This window comes from Triturus cristatus, chromosome 1_2 (genome assembly GCF_964204655.1).
Source record: "Triturus cristatus chromosome 1_2, aTriCri1.1, whole genome shotgun sequence".
In the NCBI taxonomy this organism is placed as follows: Eukaryota; Metazoa; Chordata; class Amphibia; order Caudata; family Salamandridae; genus Triturus; species Triturus cristatus.
The window spans coordinates 378,676,271-378,690,066 of record NC_140580.1 but is presented as its reverse complement, the minus strand read 5'-3'; the positions used below and the strand labels follow the sequence as shown (position 1 = coordinate 378,690,066).

General features: G+C 40.8%; 1 protein-coding gene across 1 annotated transcript in view; it reads left to right on the top strand.

Annotated features, from left to right (window-relative positions):
• Positions 1-13,796, top strand: part of ZCCHC24 (zinc finger CCHC-type containing 24) — a 210,292-nt gene that overhangs the window by 172,613 nt on the left and 23,883 nt on the right. The window contains exon 3 of the mRNA XM_085604963.1: positions 11,627-11,791. Coding sequence (XP_085461089.1) covers positions 11,627-11,791 — 165 coding nt within the window. The remainder of the gene's footprint in view (positions 1-11,626; positions 11,792-13,796) is intronic.

Here is a 13,796-nt window from a genome sequence, read left to right as displayed (position 1 = left end):
TAAAAATACAGTAGTCATTGCATTGTAGCAAACAAATACTATCAAGAAATAAGACGTCATATGGAATAGGGTTGCAAACTGGTAGTTTTTTTTCCCTGCCTAACCTTTAATTTTAAGTCCAGGCTGGTAAAATATTGGGAAAAGAAGGGAAATTCTGTATTTTTACCTTCTGAAACATAAACCTAGAACAGCAAACACATAAAGAAATTAAATTCTTTGAGACCTGTCTAAATTGTTTCAAAATGACCTGTAAAACAGAGGGTTTATTGGCACATAAAAAAAAAACCCGGGCAATTTTACTCAAATAATTTTTCAGCTGCCTGTTTGCTGTTCCTCTACCATCTCTTGTCTGTTTAAGAATAGCAAAACGTAAACAAATGACCTATGATTTTTCTAGGAAAGGTAACAACCATCTGGGCTTGGCTAGTACAAAAATGCACAGTGTGCTCCAGTGCAGGGTGAAGTACACAGAATTTATTTTTAAAAAGTCTTATTTACCAGGAGCAGTGAGAGTTGGAAAATGTTGTTGTCTGGTGTTCTCGCCCATTCTTTCCGCAGAAGTGCCAGGTACACAAACTGCCAATGTTGTCAGGGTGTACAGTGTGTAAGCAGCTACTATGGAAATATCTGATAGATCTGAAAATGAGTTCATCGCTAAAGTACCACAGAATGGAGGTACTTCTGAGATTCTTTACATTAGATCTGCTGGGATACCATGGAAACTCTTAATGCGCAAGTGCGAGACCTGCATTTCTGTACACATTTCTAGTCCCAGCAATGCCATTTTGAATTGAACTTACACTTTCATTGAGTAAAGATGGCTCCTGGGCATGTGCTATTTTGTGCCACAGCGCCAGTCAAAAGAAGGGGGTGCCCAGGTATAAGCATACCCGTAGCTCAGTGCTTATGACTCTCTGCAAGGAAAAAGAAAGCAGTTGATTCACTTAAGGCATGGTGTGTCTACTTTTTGCCATTCCAATAGCGCCCAAGCTTGTACCAGTTCATTGGTAACTAGGGTTTCTCGACTTTCTCTGCTCCCCTTACTCGGCCATCAGATACCCGAGGTATTTGCACAGAGGCAGACTCAGTACTGCAAGCATGCTGTGAGGTCCATATAAAATACCTCAGTGTAACCTGGACCAAAGCTACACAAGTCCTTGAGTGTGGGCGCCATCTTCAGATTATTTCTTCTGCCCTTGAGTCAGTCACCCAGGAGGAATGTATAGGATTTTAGGTGTAGATCACCTCTTGTGATGAGCAGCCCCATTGTTGCAGTTCCGGACCATTTTCTGTAGGAATCCACAACAAATGAGGTTCATAGGAGAAATTATGTAGTTATTTTTGAAAATTTATTGGTTCCGTAATTTGTTTTGGGGTGTTTGGAGGCAAATGCCTTTATGTGCCAACTTTCCCACAGTTTTTCGTAAGGTGAGATCAGGAAACTTTTCAAATCCTCACTTAAAACTGCTTTAAGGATAGAGCGGAGGGACGGATACAGTGGAGGCGGGAACAAGCAAAGATAAACAGAATTTCCGACACCAAAGGACCTGACTCTATCTTAACCAATAAACCTACAACCTCGAAAGAAGTGTCAAGCACCTAAACCTCAAACAATGCAAAGTCGTCAGTGTAAAGCAAAAGCACAAACCTAGTGCATTTCCAAGATCCAGGCATAACCACATTTAGCTCTAACAAAGCAGAGTGACCCTGAAATCCAAACAAAACGCCATCTTCACTCCGGAAATTGAACACAGGTGCCTTTCTAGTAAGGTACATCAAATCATTTAACCCAACAAAAAGACTGCACCTCAGGACACAGTTTAGAAGTGGGGAGACTAAATATGATTTTCTGACTAATCCGAGCCCAAAAAAACTCAGTGAATTCATGAGTTACAGCAGGCCCCCCCTCCTGTCAAGAAAAATTAGAAAAAAATGGGGCTGGCAGATTCTGATATAGAAATCATCTTCTTTTATACCACATATATCACTGTTGCAATATAATTGTTGTAACACTATGATTGAAGACAGTGGAAAAACACTGAGAAAAATGCTGCAGTAGCTGTCCCAACAACAGTACCAGAGAGAAGAGGATAGTTTCAATGAAGAACGATAAATGGCTAATAATGGGCTGAACACATTTAGAAAGGACAAGGGAACACAATATGATTGGTCAGGAACCTTGGGTAGTTATGAGTTTTAAACACAGTGGCCCCTAAACAAGGACAATGTAAACACTATGTCCTGATGATGATCCCAATATTGTCTAAAAGGGATCGAAACGTCATCGACCATATGTACACCGTAAACGCTTTCTCAATTTATATTACCCATGTGTAACGGTGTCCCACCATATCTTTGCTTGTGCTAATTGAATGTATTATATACAAGCAAGCTGCTCTGCCTGAGCCTTCTGTTTGTTTTTCTGTTTTATGTATATACTGTATGTACACCTAGTAGGACGCAGGCTTGTGTCCCACTTTATTGTTTCTTGTGTCCATTTTACGAATTAAAAGCATTTCTGTCCGGCTGGACAGCTTCCAGTATAGTACTGATTCTGGTTCTATATTTATTCTTTATAGTTCATTTTCCTTGTTTAGGGACCACTGTGTTTAAAACTAACAATGGGCTGAGACAGCCCTGTATCAGGCAGAGACCTTAAGAAGAGGAGTCCTTTATGTTGCTGGTACTGAGAAGACATAGATTCTACATATAAAGATTGGCTCACAGCCTCTGGAGCATGACACAATTCAGGGAGGAGGCTGATATATTATCCATACATACTATATAAATTACCCCTACAGATCGGTGCTGGAAACAGTCTTCAAGTATTCTACAGAGATTTATAAAAAGGAATAGCACAGGACAATGGAGATAAGATATTCCAACTCTTTTAGAAGTTACAAAATTGCTGTTAAAATGTGCTATTGAAGCAGCTACTGTATGAGAATGGGGTGAGCAGAGCTTTAAGTGGGATGAAAAAACGAAGGGGTCTCTCAAAGGGTCGTGGCCGATGTAATTAAAGGCATGGCTAGTACACCTAAGCTAAAATTCTGTGCTTAGCATAGTGGGCCACCCGACTGGTATTTTGCTGCGTCTGTCACTGCATCCAGATATATAATATAAGTAACATCACACCTACAAGAAGTCAGGACTATTGGCTTTGCCAATGGTTGTTAGTTCCATAAGATAATTATGCAACAACTATGGCCTTGTTGCATAGAATATAGAAAATGCTTCTGTGCTGAAATGATGAGACTGTGAAAGTACTATAACAAGTATCTTTGAAGTTACATCAAAAGGAGCGAAGGGTGGTACTACTGCAAAGTTAAGATTTTTTTCACCCTGATGGTGAGGGCAAAAATGGAGAGCCCAGTAGGTACCCGCCTCAGCACCTGCTTTTGAAAACTGCCGGTGCTGAGCACCGGCAGGACCCGGCCCACTTAAAGCCCTGGGGGTGAGGATTCTACATTGAGAACCTCTACATCTCCAGTATGGGGCACAGACAAATTCTGGACCAGAGTCTGCTAAAAATTGGATTTGAGAACAAAGGTTTCAAATGGTTATGCTGAAAGGCATCACGCTGATTGTCACAGAAGTCAATTATTTAACAAAAACCGATTTGAAGGATATGCTCTCCCATGTACTTTTACTCAAGAAGTTCAAAAAATGCCTTTAGGTCGCGGAAGGGCTAAACTATATAACCAGTTCATGGGGGCCTTGTTCAGCAAATGAAATGTTCAAAATATGCTTCTGGTGGTACCTGCTTATTTCAGAAGAGGGTATATAGATGTATCGCCTTATCTCGATGACTGGCTGCTCAGCGACAACTCTCTGCACAACTGCTAACGTTTGCCCTGACCCGACAGGGAGATTATTCTTTTGTTTGGGAGATCAAAAAATTATAAAGAAATTGTTTTCCATCCATACAGGTAAAGACAATTCTAGGAGCTCTTACAGACACCCAGACCACCGTGGAGTTGTAAAAGGGGTTGGCTGCCTTCCCGAAGAAAACGCATCTATAGCAAAAGTGTCTGTTTGTTTGATAGTGAGAGTAGTTGTGGCATTCTTGAATATGATGACGTTGTTGTTCTACCTAGTGACTATTCAACAGTTAGGCAGTGGTGCACAATAAATGTTCACCTGCGTAGGGGATTGGGAGGAGCTTGTGTTTGTTTTGTTGAAGGTGGTGAATCGCCTGAATGGTGGAATAAGAACCCTCTTTCGCAGTGGATGCCATTCGCTAATCCTGTCATGCAGATGCGTGGAGCGACATAACATGGGAAATGGGCTTTTACAATGGCTCCGTTCAAAGTAATACATGGCAGTTAAGGATATTGGGTCTAGAGCCAAAGTAATTTCAGAAACGCCTACAGAGCATTGGGGTAGACTGAAAAGTACAGCACGGGTTTGAATTCTGAAGCAAGGGGCATGGTCAGCCTGGTTGTTGCAAGAACCACCAATAATACCTGAGGCATTGTTAAGAGAGCCTGCGATCTGACTGCACCAAATGTCCTAGGATTAGCCTCATTAATCTGCAGATTTACAGGCACACAAGAGGGAAATGGATTCAGACACATTAGGGCAATGCCAGTAAAGATCTATTTGCAACAAAGGAAAAGGTAAATTGCCATGCAATGCCTCCATCCCCCATTAAAGAGGTCCCTCTGGAAAGCCTATCAATATGCTGGTACAAGGCATTTGGAGATGCTTTTCCACCAGTTCTTCTCATACAACCAATTAGTCGGAAGAAGCAGACATCCAAGATGACAATGATCATGTACGCATTGGCATTACTGCCATGGTTCTCATACAAAGATATTTGCATTGCTGCACACAGGAAGTTGCATGTACCTTCGAGTCAACTCAGAATGGGAGAAAGGATAACGGGGCAATCCAGGCTCAATGAAACTGGAAGGATGGCTCCTGAGGGAATAGAGGTTGCTTACTTGTTTCCATCTGACAGATGCTCATAGGCATCCCTGGAGGTCAGAAGGGCTCATACTATGCACCACTACACAGGAAAATTGAATAGTTCATTGGTATCTGCAACAACAAATCACCTAGGATCTAATGATTTTGTGGTAAAGCTGATTTTAACGTACATACTTCATCTGGTAGATCTGAATTGCACATTTGCTTCTAATAAGGGGTGTTTAGGCGCTGTATCATGATACAACACTGCACGAGATCCTAGTTGTTAAGATAGTACACAGGATTTAAATACTGTACTTTCACAGCTAACAAAGGCAACTAGCCTGTATTGTATTAATATATATGTTATTATTGTTATTGTTTTTGTTAGCGTTTGAGTAGCTTTCTGTTAGCGTTTGTTATTGTTATTATTACATATATATCTGTGTGTGTGTGTGTGTGTGTGTGTATGTATGTATATATATATATATATATATATATATATATATATATGTGGATATATATATATGTGTGGATATATCAACCTTTTGGTGAGTGAGGGTTATTTAAAAAAAACGTTATTGCTTTCCCATGCTAGTAACCAAGTGGTTCACTTGGGTTTTGTCACTCTTTGGAAGGTTATCATTTTATTTTGTAAATTCTGTGTTGACTTTTGTTGTTTTTTCATATATATCAACAACAATAATTTCCTGTGTCTGTGTGTTGTGAGTGTATATATATATGTGTGTATATGTGTATATATGTTTGTGTGTGTGTAAGTCCCGTAGCTTGTTCGTAACTATACAAAACAACGCAGGCACTCCACTTCTTCGTCCAAAGATTTTTTAATGCACCATAAAATGAAAACGTCCACGCGTTCTGGCTGCCACACACAGCCTTGTCCACGACTAGGAGCGCAATTTTGCAATAACATGTTATACTTCGTTACAATGAAGACATGGAATTGGAAACTTAAAGTGCTATCTTAGGAGTCTCATTCACGAGATCGCCATCTTTAAACATGTCAGTTTTTAAAACTTTTCAATTAATTCATGTCATTTCGTGTGTTTACCTTCTTTAGAATCCACAATAAAGTACATAAAGCAGGTATAAAAAACGTATGATTCAAAATCAATGTTATATAGATAGATGTTTTAAATTCTTTCACTTTTCTAACAGCAAATGCCTACAGAATTTAAATAATCATACGATGATTCCTCTGGCAAGTGCCATATTATTCGACATGACGGAGGACATCCTAATTAAAACCCATCTAAATAAATAATATTCCTAAAAAGATGATGGTTTGGATCAAAATATACAATAATATTGTTCGGTACTATAATCACATTATACTCATATATATGGTTGTATATGAATCCCCTTCTTTTCTGATAAATTCATCTATATACATCAATGTTCCAAAGGTCAACGGGATAAAAGTATACATACATAAATACAAAAATTTAAGTGCAATCATTCTTTCCCAGTTTGACAACATTATATATGTATGTATATGTGGAGGGACCCAACATTTTTCTTTGGAGCCCTCCCCTGCTGCACGAAGTGGCATCACTAGCCAGCACATGACTCTACCATGTTCACGGGCGCAAGTAGGTAATTGTTTTCGTGTGGTTGTACACAGCTCCAAAAATAGAATTTCCTCGGGACAAATTCTTGTTAAATGTGTCAGCTTGGATGAGCAAAGAGGCCCCAGAAATAGTGAGCGATGTCCTAAGGATATTGATGAGAAGCAGGACTGAAAATAATGTATTCAGGAGTGAAACTATCACCTTCATTTTTGAGTTGACAAAGTTAATGCATTAATGTGAAGAATAAAAACTCCAGATATTGAATGGGTTTAAAACATACTTTAAATAAACACTGGAAAAACCTAATGCTTCCGCCTTGGCAAGTCTGCTTTTTCTTTTTTTGCAATCTTATACAATAATCAACATTTTAGGTGAGTACGGGTATGTGACCAGGTAAAATGCCTTAATTTATAATTCACGGATCAAGGAAGACAATGGTTGACGTGGGTGGATCTATTGCCCCATGCTGTGGTGGGTGGAAGAAAAATGTAGACAACACTTGAAGAGAGCTGTGGATGACGAGGGCAAACAGAAAGACCCTTGCATGTATGTGTTTTTATCATGACATTTTTTTGGAAAGCATAAACCTGTCGAGACATGGTCAGACCTAAAAAAATTTGCGTGGATCAGTAGTATCGATTTTAAGCAGGTCTGATAGTACGATATTAATCCAAGAAAGAACTGAAAATATAACATTGATTATGGAGAATGGCGAGCAACAAATTATTGCTTTGATGCAGACCTGAAAACAAAGCCCATTTACAGCCGAACTGAAAACTAGGCCCTTTTTGGCAAAATTTCTTTTATTGGTTTTATCCACAAAAAGAACGAATGAGTCATTGTGCTCCACAATCATCGGGTCGCAACCCGGCATGTCACTATCGTATACTTCAGGTATGAACAACAACAAAAGGGGAAACAAAACCCCCCTCTCCCCCACCCCCCTCCTCAAAGAAAAGTTGACCTGATAAAACAGGAAGTATATCGGTCTAGTAGTCAGACCCCATAATTGACTAAGTTGCAGATGCAGCAGGGACAGGCGTTGATAGGGGGTCCGCCAGTCTTAGCAGTCTGAGATATTTGGGTCAGGTGAGCTCTGTAAATTCAGATGTCAAGAGCGCAAGAAGGGGTGCCCACAGCTCGTGAAATGAAGCTCCGGGGTTGAAACTAGGCAGACTGAGTAAGGCTATCTTAGAGGAGGCCTACATACCAGGCTTTGTTGCGGTGCATACAGTCTTGACTTGCTAACCGAGCATTGTCCAGACCTTTATGAAATGGAATGGTAATGCATGCAACGGGAGGGGTATAGGCCGGTTCATCTGGACTCCATTTCCTATCCCTTTTTCTATAGGTCCCTTCAGGGCGAGCACAGCTGGAAGCGATGACTTCTGCGCTGTGGTATTTCTGGCTCCGGTGCAGTGGGACTCCACCTCAAGCTGGAGTGAATCACAGCTGACGGGTCGTCCTGCAACACTTACACCAAGTGCCTCCCGCGAGGGGGCTACTTTTTTTTTGTTTGTTAATTTTTTAGGCAGAGCTACTTTCTGCTGGGGAAAAGAGTTAACATTTCATTTGTCTGGTGGGTAAAGATTTGCATTAATCTTTTGGTTGTAGCAAAAACCCTAGACCGTGCCTCAACGTGTAAATAGACTGCTCTGACTTTGGAAATTGTGATGCTGCGCTGTACTCACCAGAAAGTTGTGTTCTGAGCCAGCCTGCTGCATCCAAGTTGAGGTTCAATGATATACCATTGGGAGGGTGGACAAGCTCCTTTCTAGAGTGCCGGGTGGATTGTTGACGTAAACGGAAAAGCATGTAGTGAGGCGCAGCCAAGTCATAAACACACTCATAAAATAACATTTAATCATAGTTGGTAATGGGTTCAAGGAGTTGGGTGAGGTTGCAGAATGAAATGACCTTGCATGAGGATGGAGTATCCTTGGCGGTGAACGTGCATAGGCGGGAGTGTTAAACAAGATCTATGCTTACCTAATTCCCGTCGCTTCGGATTGTGACATGAACCTCCTTACAAACCAAGCACTCTGACAATTTTAGTCTGATGTTTGCAAAATAGTAGGATACTCCCAAACCTGGTGAGATTTACAGGGGCGTTGCTATCATTAGTTCAGCCAGTTGGGAGGAAGCCAGGAACCATAGGTGGGAGACCCCCCCCCCTCCCCCCCCCCCCCCCCCCCAGTACCACTTTTATGGCTGTAGTTTAATAACCAACAATGGGACAAGATGGTTGATTTTCTTTGCTTACTTTGGGGCTTATGTCAACCTTGATCAGCAGCTGAATATATTTTTAGTCCATTTTAGTAAAGATGTAGAACGCTTACATTTCATCAGCAGTTGGAGGAACCTTACACTTGTTTGTTGCTTGTCAGGTGCCCAAGAGCAACACGGTGGGTAATTTAAATTTGAATCTGAGGTGTATTGCTGCTGCACCACCAGCCCTATTGATTTTCTTCAGATAAAGATTGTCACATGCCCCAAGGCGAGATATGAATATGTGCTGTAGATTAATAGATGCATTAAAACCTTTCGAGGCCTCTAAAAATGTACGCGGGCATTATCCTGCTATCATTCTTGAGCATGGGTCTTCGTCTCATCCAGTGACTACAGAGGTGGTTTGAGGGTGGATGGTGTTGTCAATGAAGGTTTGGTCTAGCTTTTTGCTTTTGTGTTGGTATCATCCAGAGGCCTTGCCTGCCTATGTTGCCAGGAACAGTGAAGAGAATGCAGAAAAATCAGTGTGAAAGGGCATTGGGGTGGGTTGATCTGGGAATACTTGATCCCTGAAAGTCTACATACAGAATATTGGAGGTAAGGGGGGAGAAGCGAGTGAGGCCTGAATCCGCTTGATGAGGAATAAATGAACGCATGAATACAATCAGCCCATGTGAATCTCTACAATACTCCAGGAGACTGCGGAGTATCTAGGCCCTGCCTGAATTGAATCCGCACACTGAGATTACCAGTAGAGTGAATGCAAGAGGCACTTGAGAATGTCAAAGAACAAATTGTGCTAGTTTATTGACCACAGACTAATCACGAAGTATGGAGTGGAAGATTCTGAAAGGCTATGGTTGTGCCTTAAACCCTATAAAATTGCAGATCTAATTGTTTTCTTTGAAGAACTACCAGGAATTTGATGGTTGAGGAGTTGCCCACATGTTTCTCTTAGAATACAGCTATACTTAATTTCGCCAGGTCTCCCTCCTAAAGAGGTATTTTTTCAAATATATTTTAAGATGTGATGTTTTTTCCCTACATTTCCATTTGGGGTTCTCTAGTGCTTGCAAATTACCAAGAATGCTGCATGTGTGTGTGTGTGTGCGCGTCCCAGCTAGGTGCATCCGCATTTCCCTATGAAATGACTTGCAGTGTCTGGCTAACTGTTTTGAATCAAGTTATATCAGGTCCTTCACAAGCAAGGGGCAGAGTAGCCTCTTTTGCCATTGGTCTTAAGCTTTTCAGGGTGCTGTTAACTGACAAAAATGTATTTATAAATGAAAAATCAGGCCTGGCCGGCTAACAACAGCTTCACGACTCGATGACTTCAGATGCTAGATAAAGGAAAACCATCTTTTCAGAGAAATTTGTTTTCTACTTAGAATGTAGAGTGAGGTCCTGTGTGTTCAAGATTTTTACTCCGGCCCGCAAAAGCTTCTAACACGCCTGAGATATCCAAGTTTCTTGGACTGATTTCATATTCCAAATGGAAGTACCCTGGATTAATGTGATATTCCATTTGGTCCAGGCTCAACAATATAGGAGCTTCTGTTGACAGTGTGGAGTGAACAAGAGGTCTTTCTCAGTGATCAAACCTGTTAGCATTAGCATTTTTCATTCTGTTGCAGAAGCTATTGCTGCTTACTTGAGTTGCCAGTATCCATGTTGACTAAATGATAATGATTTCGTGGCAATTTTCCCATGATTGTCGGCTAGGGCTCACTATCGGCAAAAAGTTGCCTTTAGACATTGATTCACCTGGATTGACCTTATGATGGATGAGGATGAGGAGCATGCGACTGGTGGCAGGGTTTGTTTGCCTAGGCCAATCCTCAAGCGAGTACGGAGTCATGTGCACTGTTGCAAATTTGTACCTGTGTGTGAAATGAGGTGATCTGATCCAATAACTCGATATTTTTCTGTTTTGTATGTAATCTGTGTTTTCTTTTACTGCACGTTACATACGGTGTAATGAAATGCAGGCATACTATGTGCCAATGTCCGCTCACTCTTTGTTGTGCTTCATAAGGTTAGTGGTTGGCTACTTCTCAGCATCCAAGTTATAATTAGAACTTACGTAATGAAGTATGTAAGGTTATCCAGCTATAAAAGTAGTAGGTTGCAAATAGAATTGATGACCCTTCCGTGTAACACCTATTGGTATAGTACCAGGAGATCATTTTCTTTGTGGTGCGGCTAGGAGCATCATTCAAAGGCACCTAGGAATTTACTTTAAAAGGTTTATATAGCATGAACATGACCCTTGCGGGTATCAGAGAGCATTACTATTGTTCAGAGAGCAGAGACAAATAGAACCAATAATTTCATAGTCCAGAAAAATACAGGATATGGCAACATCAAAATAAGGGAGGGTACAACACAATGTTAGGACCAATAGAACATATCATGCGTACAAACATAGCAATTCCTTGCATCCACAGTACTTACCTTTTGGTAAAGCTCTTTCTTGTAGAGACTCAATATGTAGATTCCTCATCAATCCTCCTATCATCCCCCCTTTTCTGTGTGATGGACTCTACCCATGTATTTGATACCAAGGCTTGGGATCTGTATACTGGTCACAACCAATTTGAAATAGTTAATGCACAGTTGAGCTCATATTATCGGTTACTTTAGGACCTGTAGACCAGGCCCCGGGTTCTTCAACAATGACGGGAGTGAGATAGATGATAGTGTTGGACCACTACCACTCCTGTTACATTTGTAATGAAGTAAAATTGGCATTTTTGCAGCAGTAGCCAATCTGACAATGACACACTATCTGGTAAGTGCTACTGACTGTCTTCAAGATTGCTCTGCTCCGAGCTGTGACTTCTTCTGGAATGGGATTAGGTAATAAACCAGTTTCCCCCTATTTTTTGTTTCAGGCTCGACCCAAAGGAGAGGGCCTCACACCTTATCAGGGCAAGAAGCGCTGCTTTGGCGAATACAAGTGTCCCAAGTGCAAGAGAAAATGGATGAGCGGCAACTCCTGGGCCAACATGGGGCAAGAATGTATCAAGTGCCACATCAATGTTTACCCTCACAAACAGGTACGCAACCGCATGTTGTGCGAATGCAGGCAGTGGCGCATTCCCAAAATGAAGAATTGGTGCGTAGGTGCAATAATAAAAATAACCTGCTTTGACATCGTTTTTTATACCACACCCTCTGTCTACCACACCTTGTGTCATTTTTAGGTCCGACTTGTCTTATCTGTCTGAATGATAGATTGTCAGCCAAATTACAATCCAGTTTGCGGTTAGTTGGCTGGAATGTTTTTGGCACCAAAATTGTCATGAGTGTAGATATCTGTGAAGATAAATGTTCAGGCAACCAAGGGCAGTTCAAAGGATAAACCAAGTTTATCAATAATTTCAACCAGTGCCTAATTTGTAAAGAAAGCATTGACAAAGCCAATAGGCCTGACCTTGTCAAGATGGTACAATGGCTAAAAATAAGCCACTACCTTAATGCATGGCCATATGTTTGCAGTGCAAATTTTAAATGTAAATAAATATATAACCATTGAATAGAATTTCAGTAGAACACTGGGGGTTGCTTCCTAGCAGGCGAGAATAAAAATAATGTTTTGTTTCAATGTACATTCCAGGAAACTATCATTACTGGCACAGAGAAATGGTACTAATCACTTTGAATTAATGTAACCTGAAGACAGTTCAAATAAATAATGATTTAAAAAAAAAAAAAAAAAGATAACTAAAGATAAATAATGGAAAGAAAAAAATCAACATATTGGCCAATAGACCTGGCACTAAAGTACATTTCAGTTTATGCATAAGTACAGATGTATACAAGAGAGATCGCATCCCCAACAGTTCAAAACAGCCAGTGGCTAAAGTGAGATGATCCTTTGCCATCATACATTATCCTGGGGCGAGCAGAAGGAAATGTGGATTACTGTTGAAGAGATCAATCAATGGATGAGAGCTGGCACAAGCCCTGTATTGTGTGTGCAAATGTATTATTAATCTTTTTTTATTACATGAGGCAGATGAGATAGCTAAAGAAGGGGGCCATGTTTGAGAGGCCCGGCTAGGAGTAGTGTGCAACATCAGTTTAATTTCCTCACAAATGCTAGTAGTGATACATTGAAGCAAAAAGACACAATGGTGCAATAATATTAGTGCATGGGGCACCGTATCAGTGAGTCTGTGATTTACCGATGCAAAGATTAGTATATCTGTGATAAGAGCACTTGTGGTGTGATGAGAGGGCAATATATCGGCTGAAGTGTGCTTTCATAAAGTGTTCTCCAGAACCTCAGTCTTACAAATCGAAGGATTTCAGTCTATAGCCAGTACCACAGTTTAGCTTTATATAATAACGACGGGGGTATGTGCTTGCCACGGCCGGGAAATTTGGCGGTGGAATGTTGGAAGTAGGCCCTTTCAATCGCATTCTAGTTGTTTGCCACAGACCAGGCGGGAGTGCACGCCATTTTGGGAGGTTTCTAAACGACGGTGAATGAAAGTCACATAACAGAGCAGAACAAGGCTCTCTCAGAAAAAGCCCCCTGTTCCATATTCTCTACCTCAAATATTGATTTTTATTGCTTCCCCGAAAAATTAGCACGTGTCATTTAAGGCTGAATTTCTCCAAAAGGTAGAAAGAAAATCCGAAAGTAGACAGTTAGGTTTCCCACTATCCTAAAAAATACTATTCTGCAGTCGTCCATTAGACATGTTCCCCATTTTACACCACCATGCCTGGTTATTAGATTCATTTTGGCAGCTGTCAGTAATGATAGGATTCATGCATGATAATTTGTGTATCTGGCTCTACTAATTCGTCGACTGCATCTTCCTTGGGATTTAATTATTTTGTCTGTTTTATCCTTTTGAACATCTGTAAGTCATTGCCATCTATATGGCTCCATGAAGACGAATTTTCATATTGCAGGTGCATCTGCTAAAAGGTTTTATTTGTGCTGGTAATTATTTTCCCCTTCATGCCTCTAAAGGCCTTTTATTTGTTTTCCGAGGGATAGGGTTACTTTCGGGACTTCTCACCTTTTGAAGGTTCTTTCAGATTTCC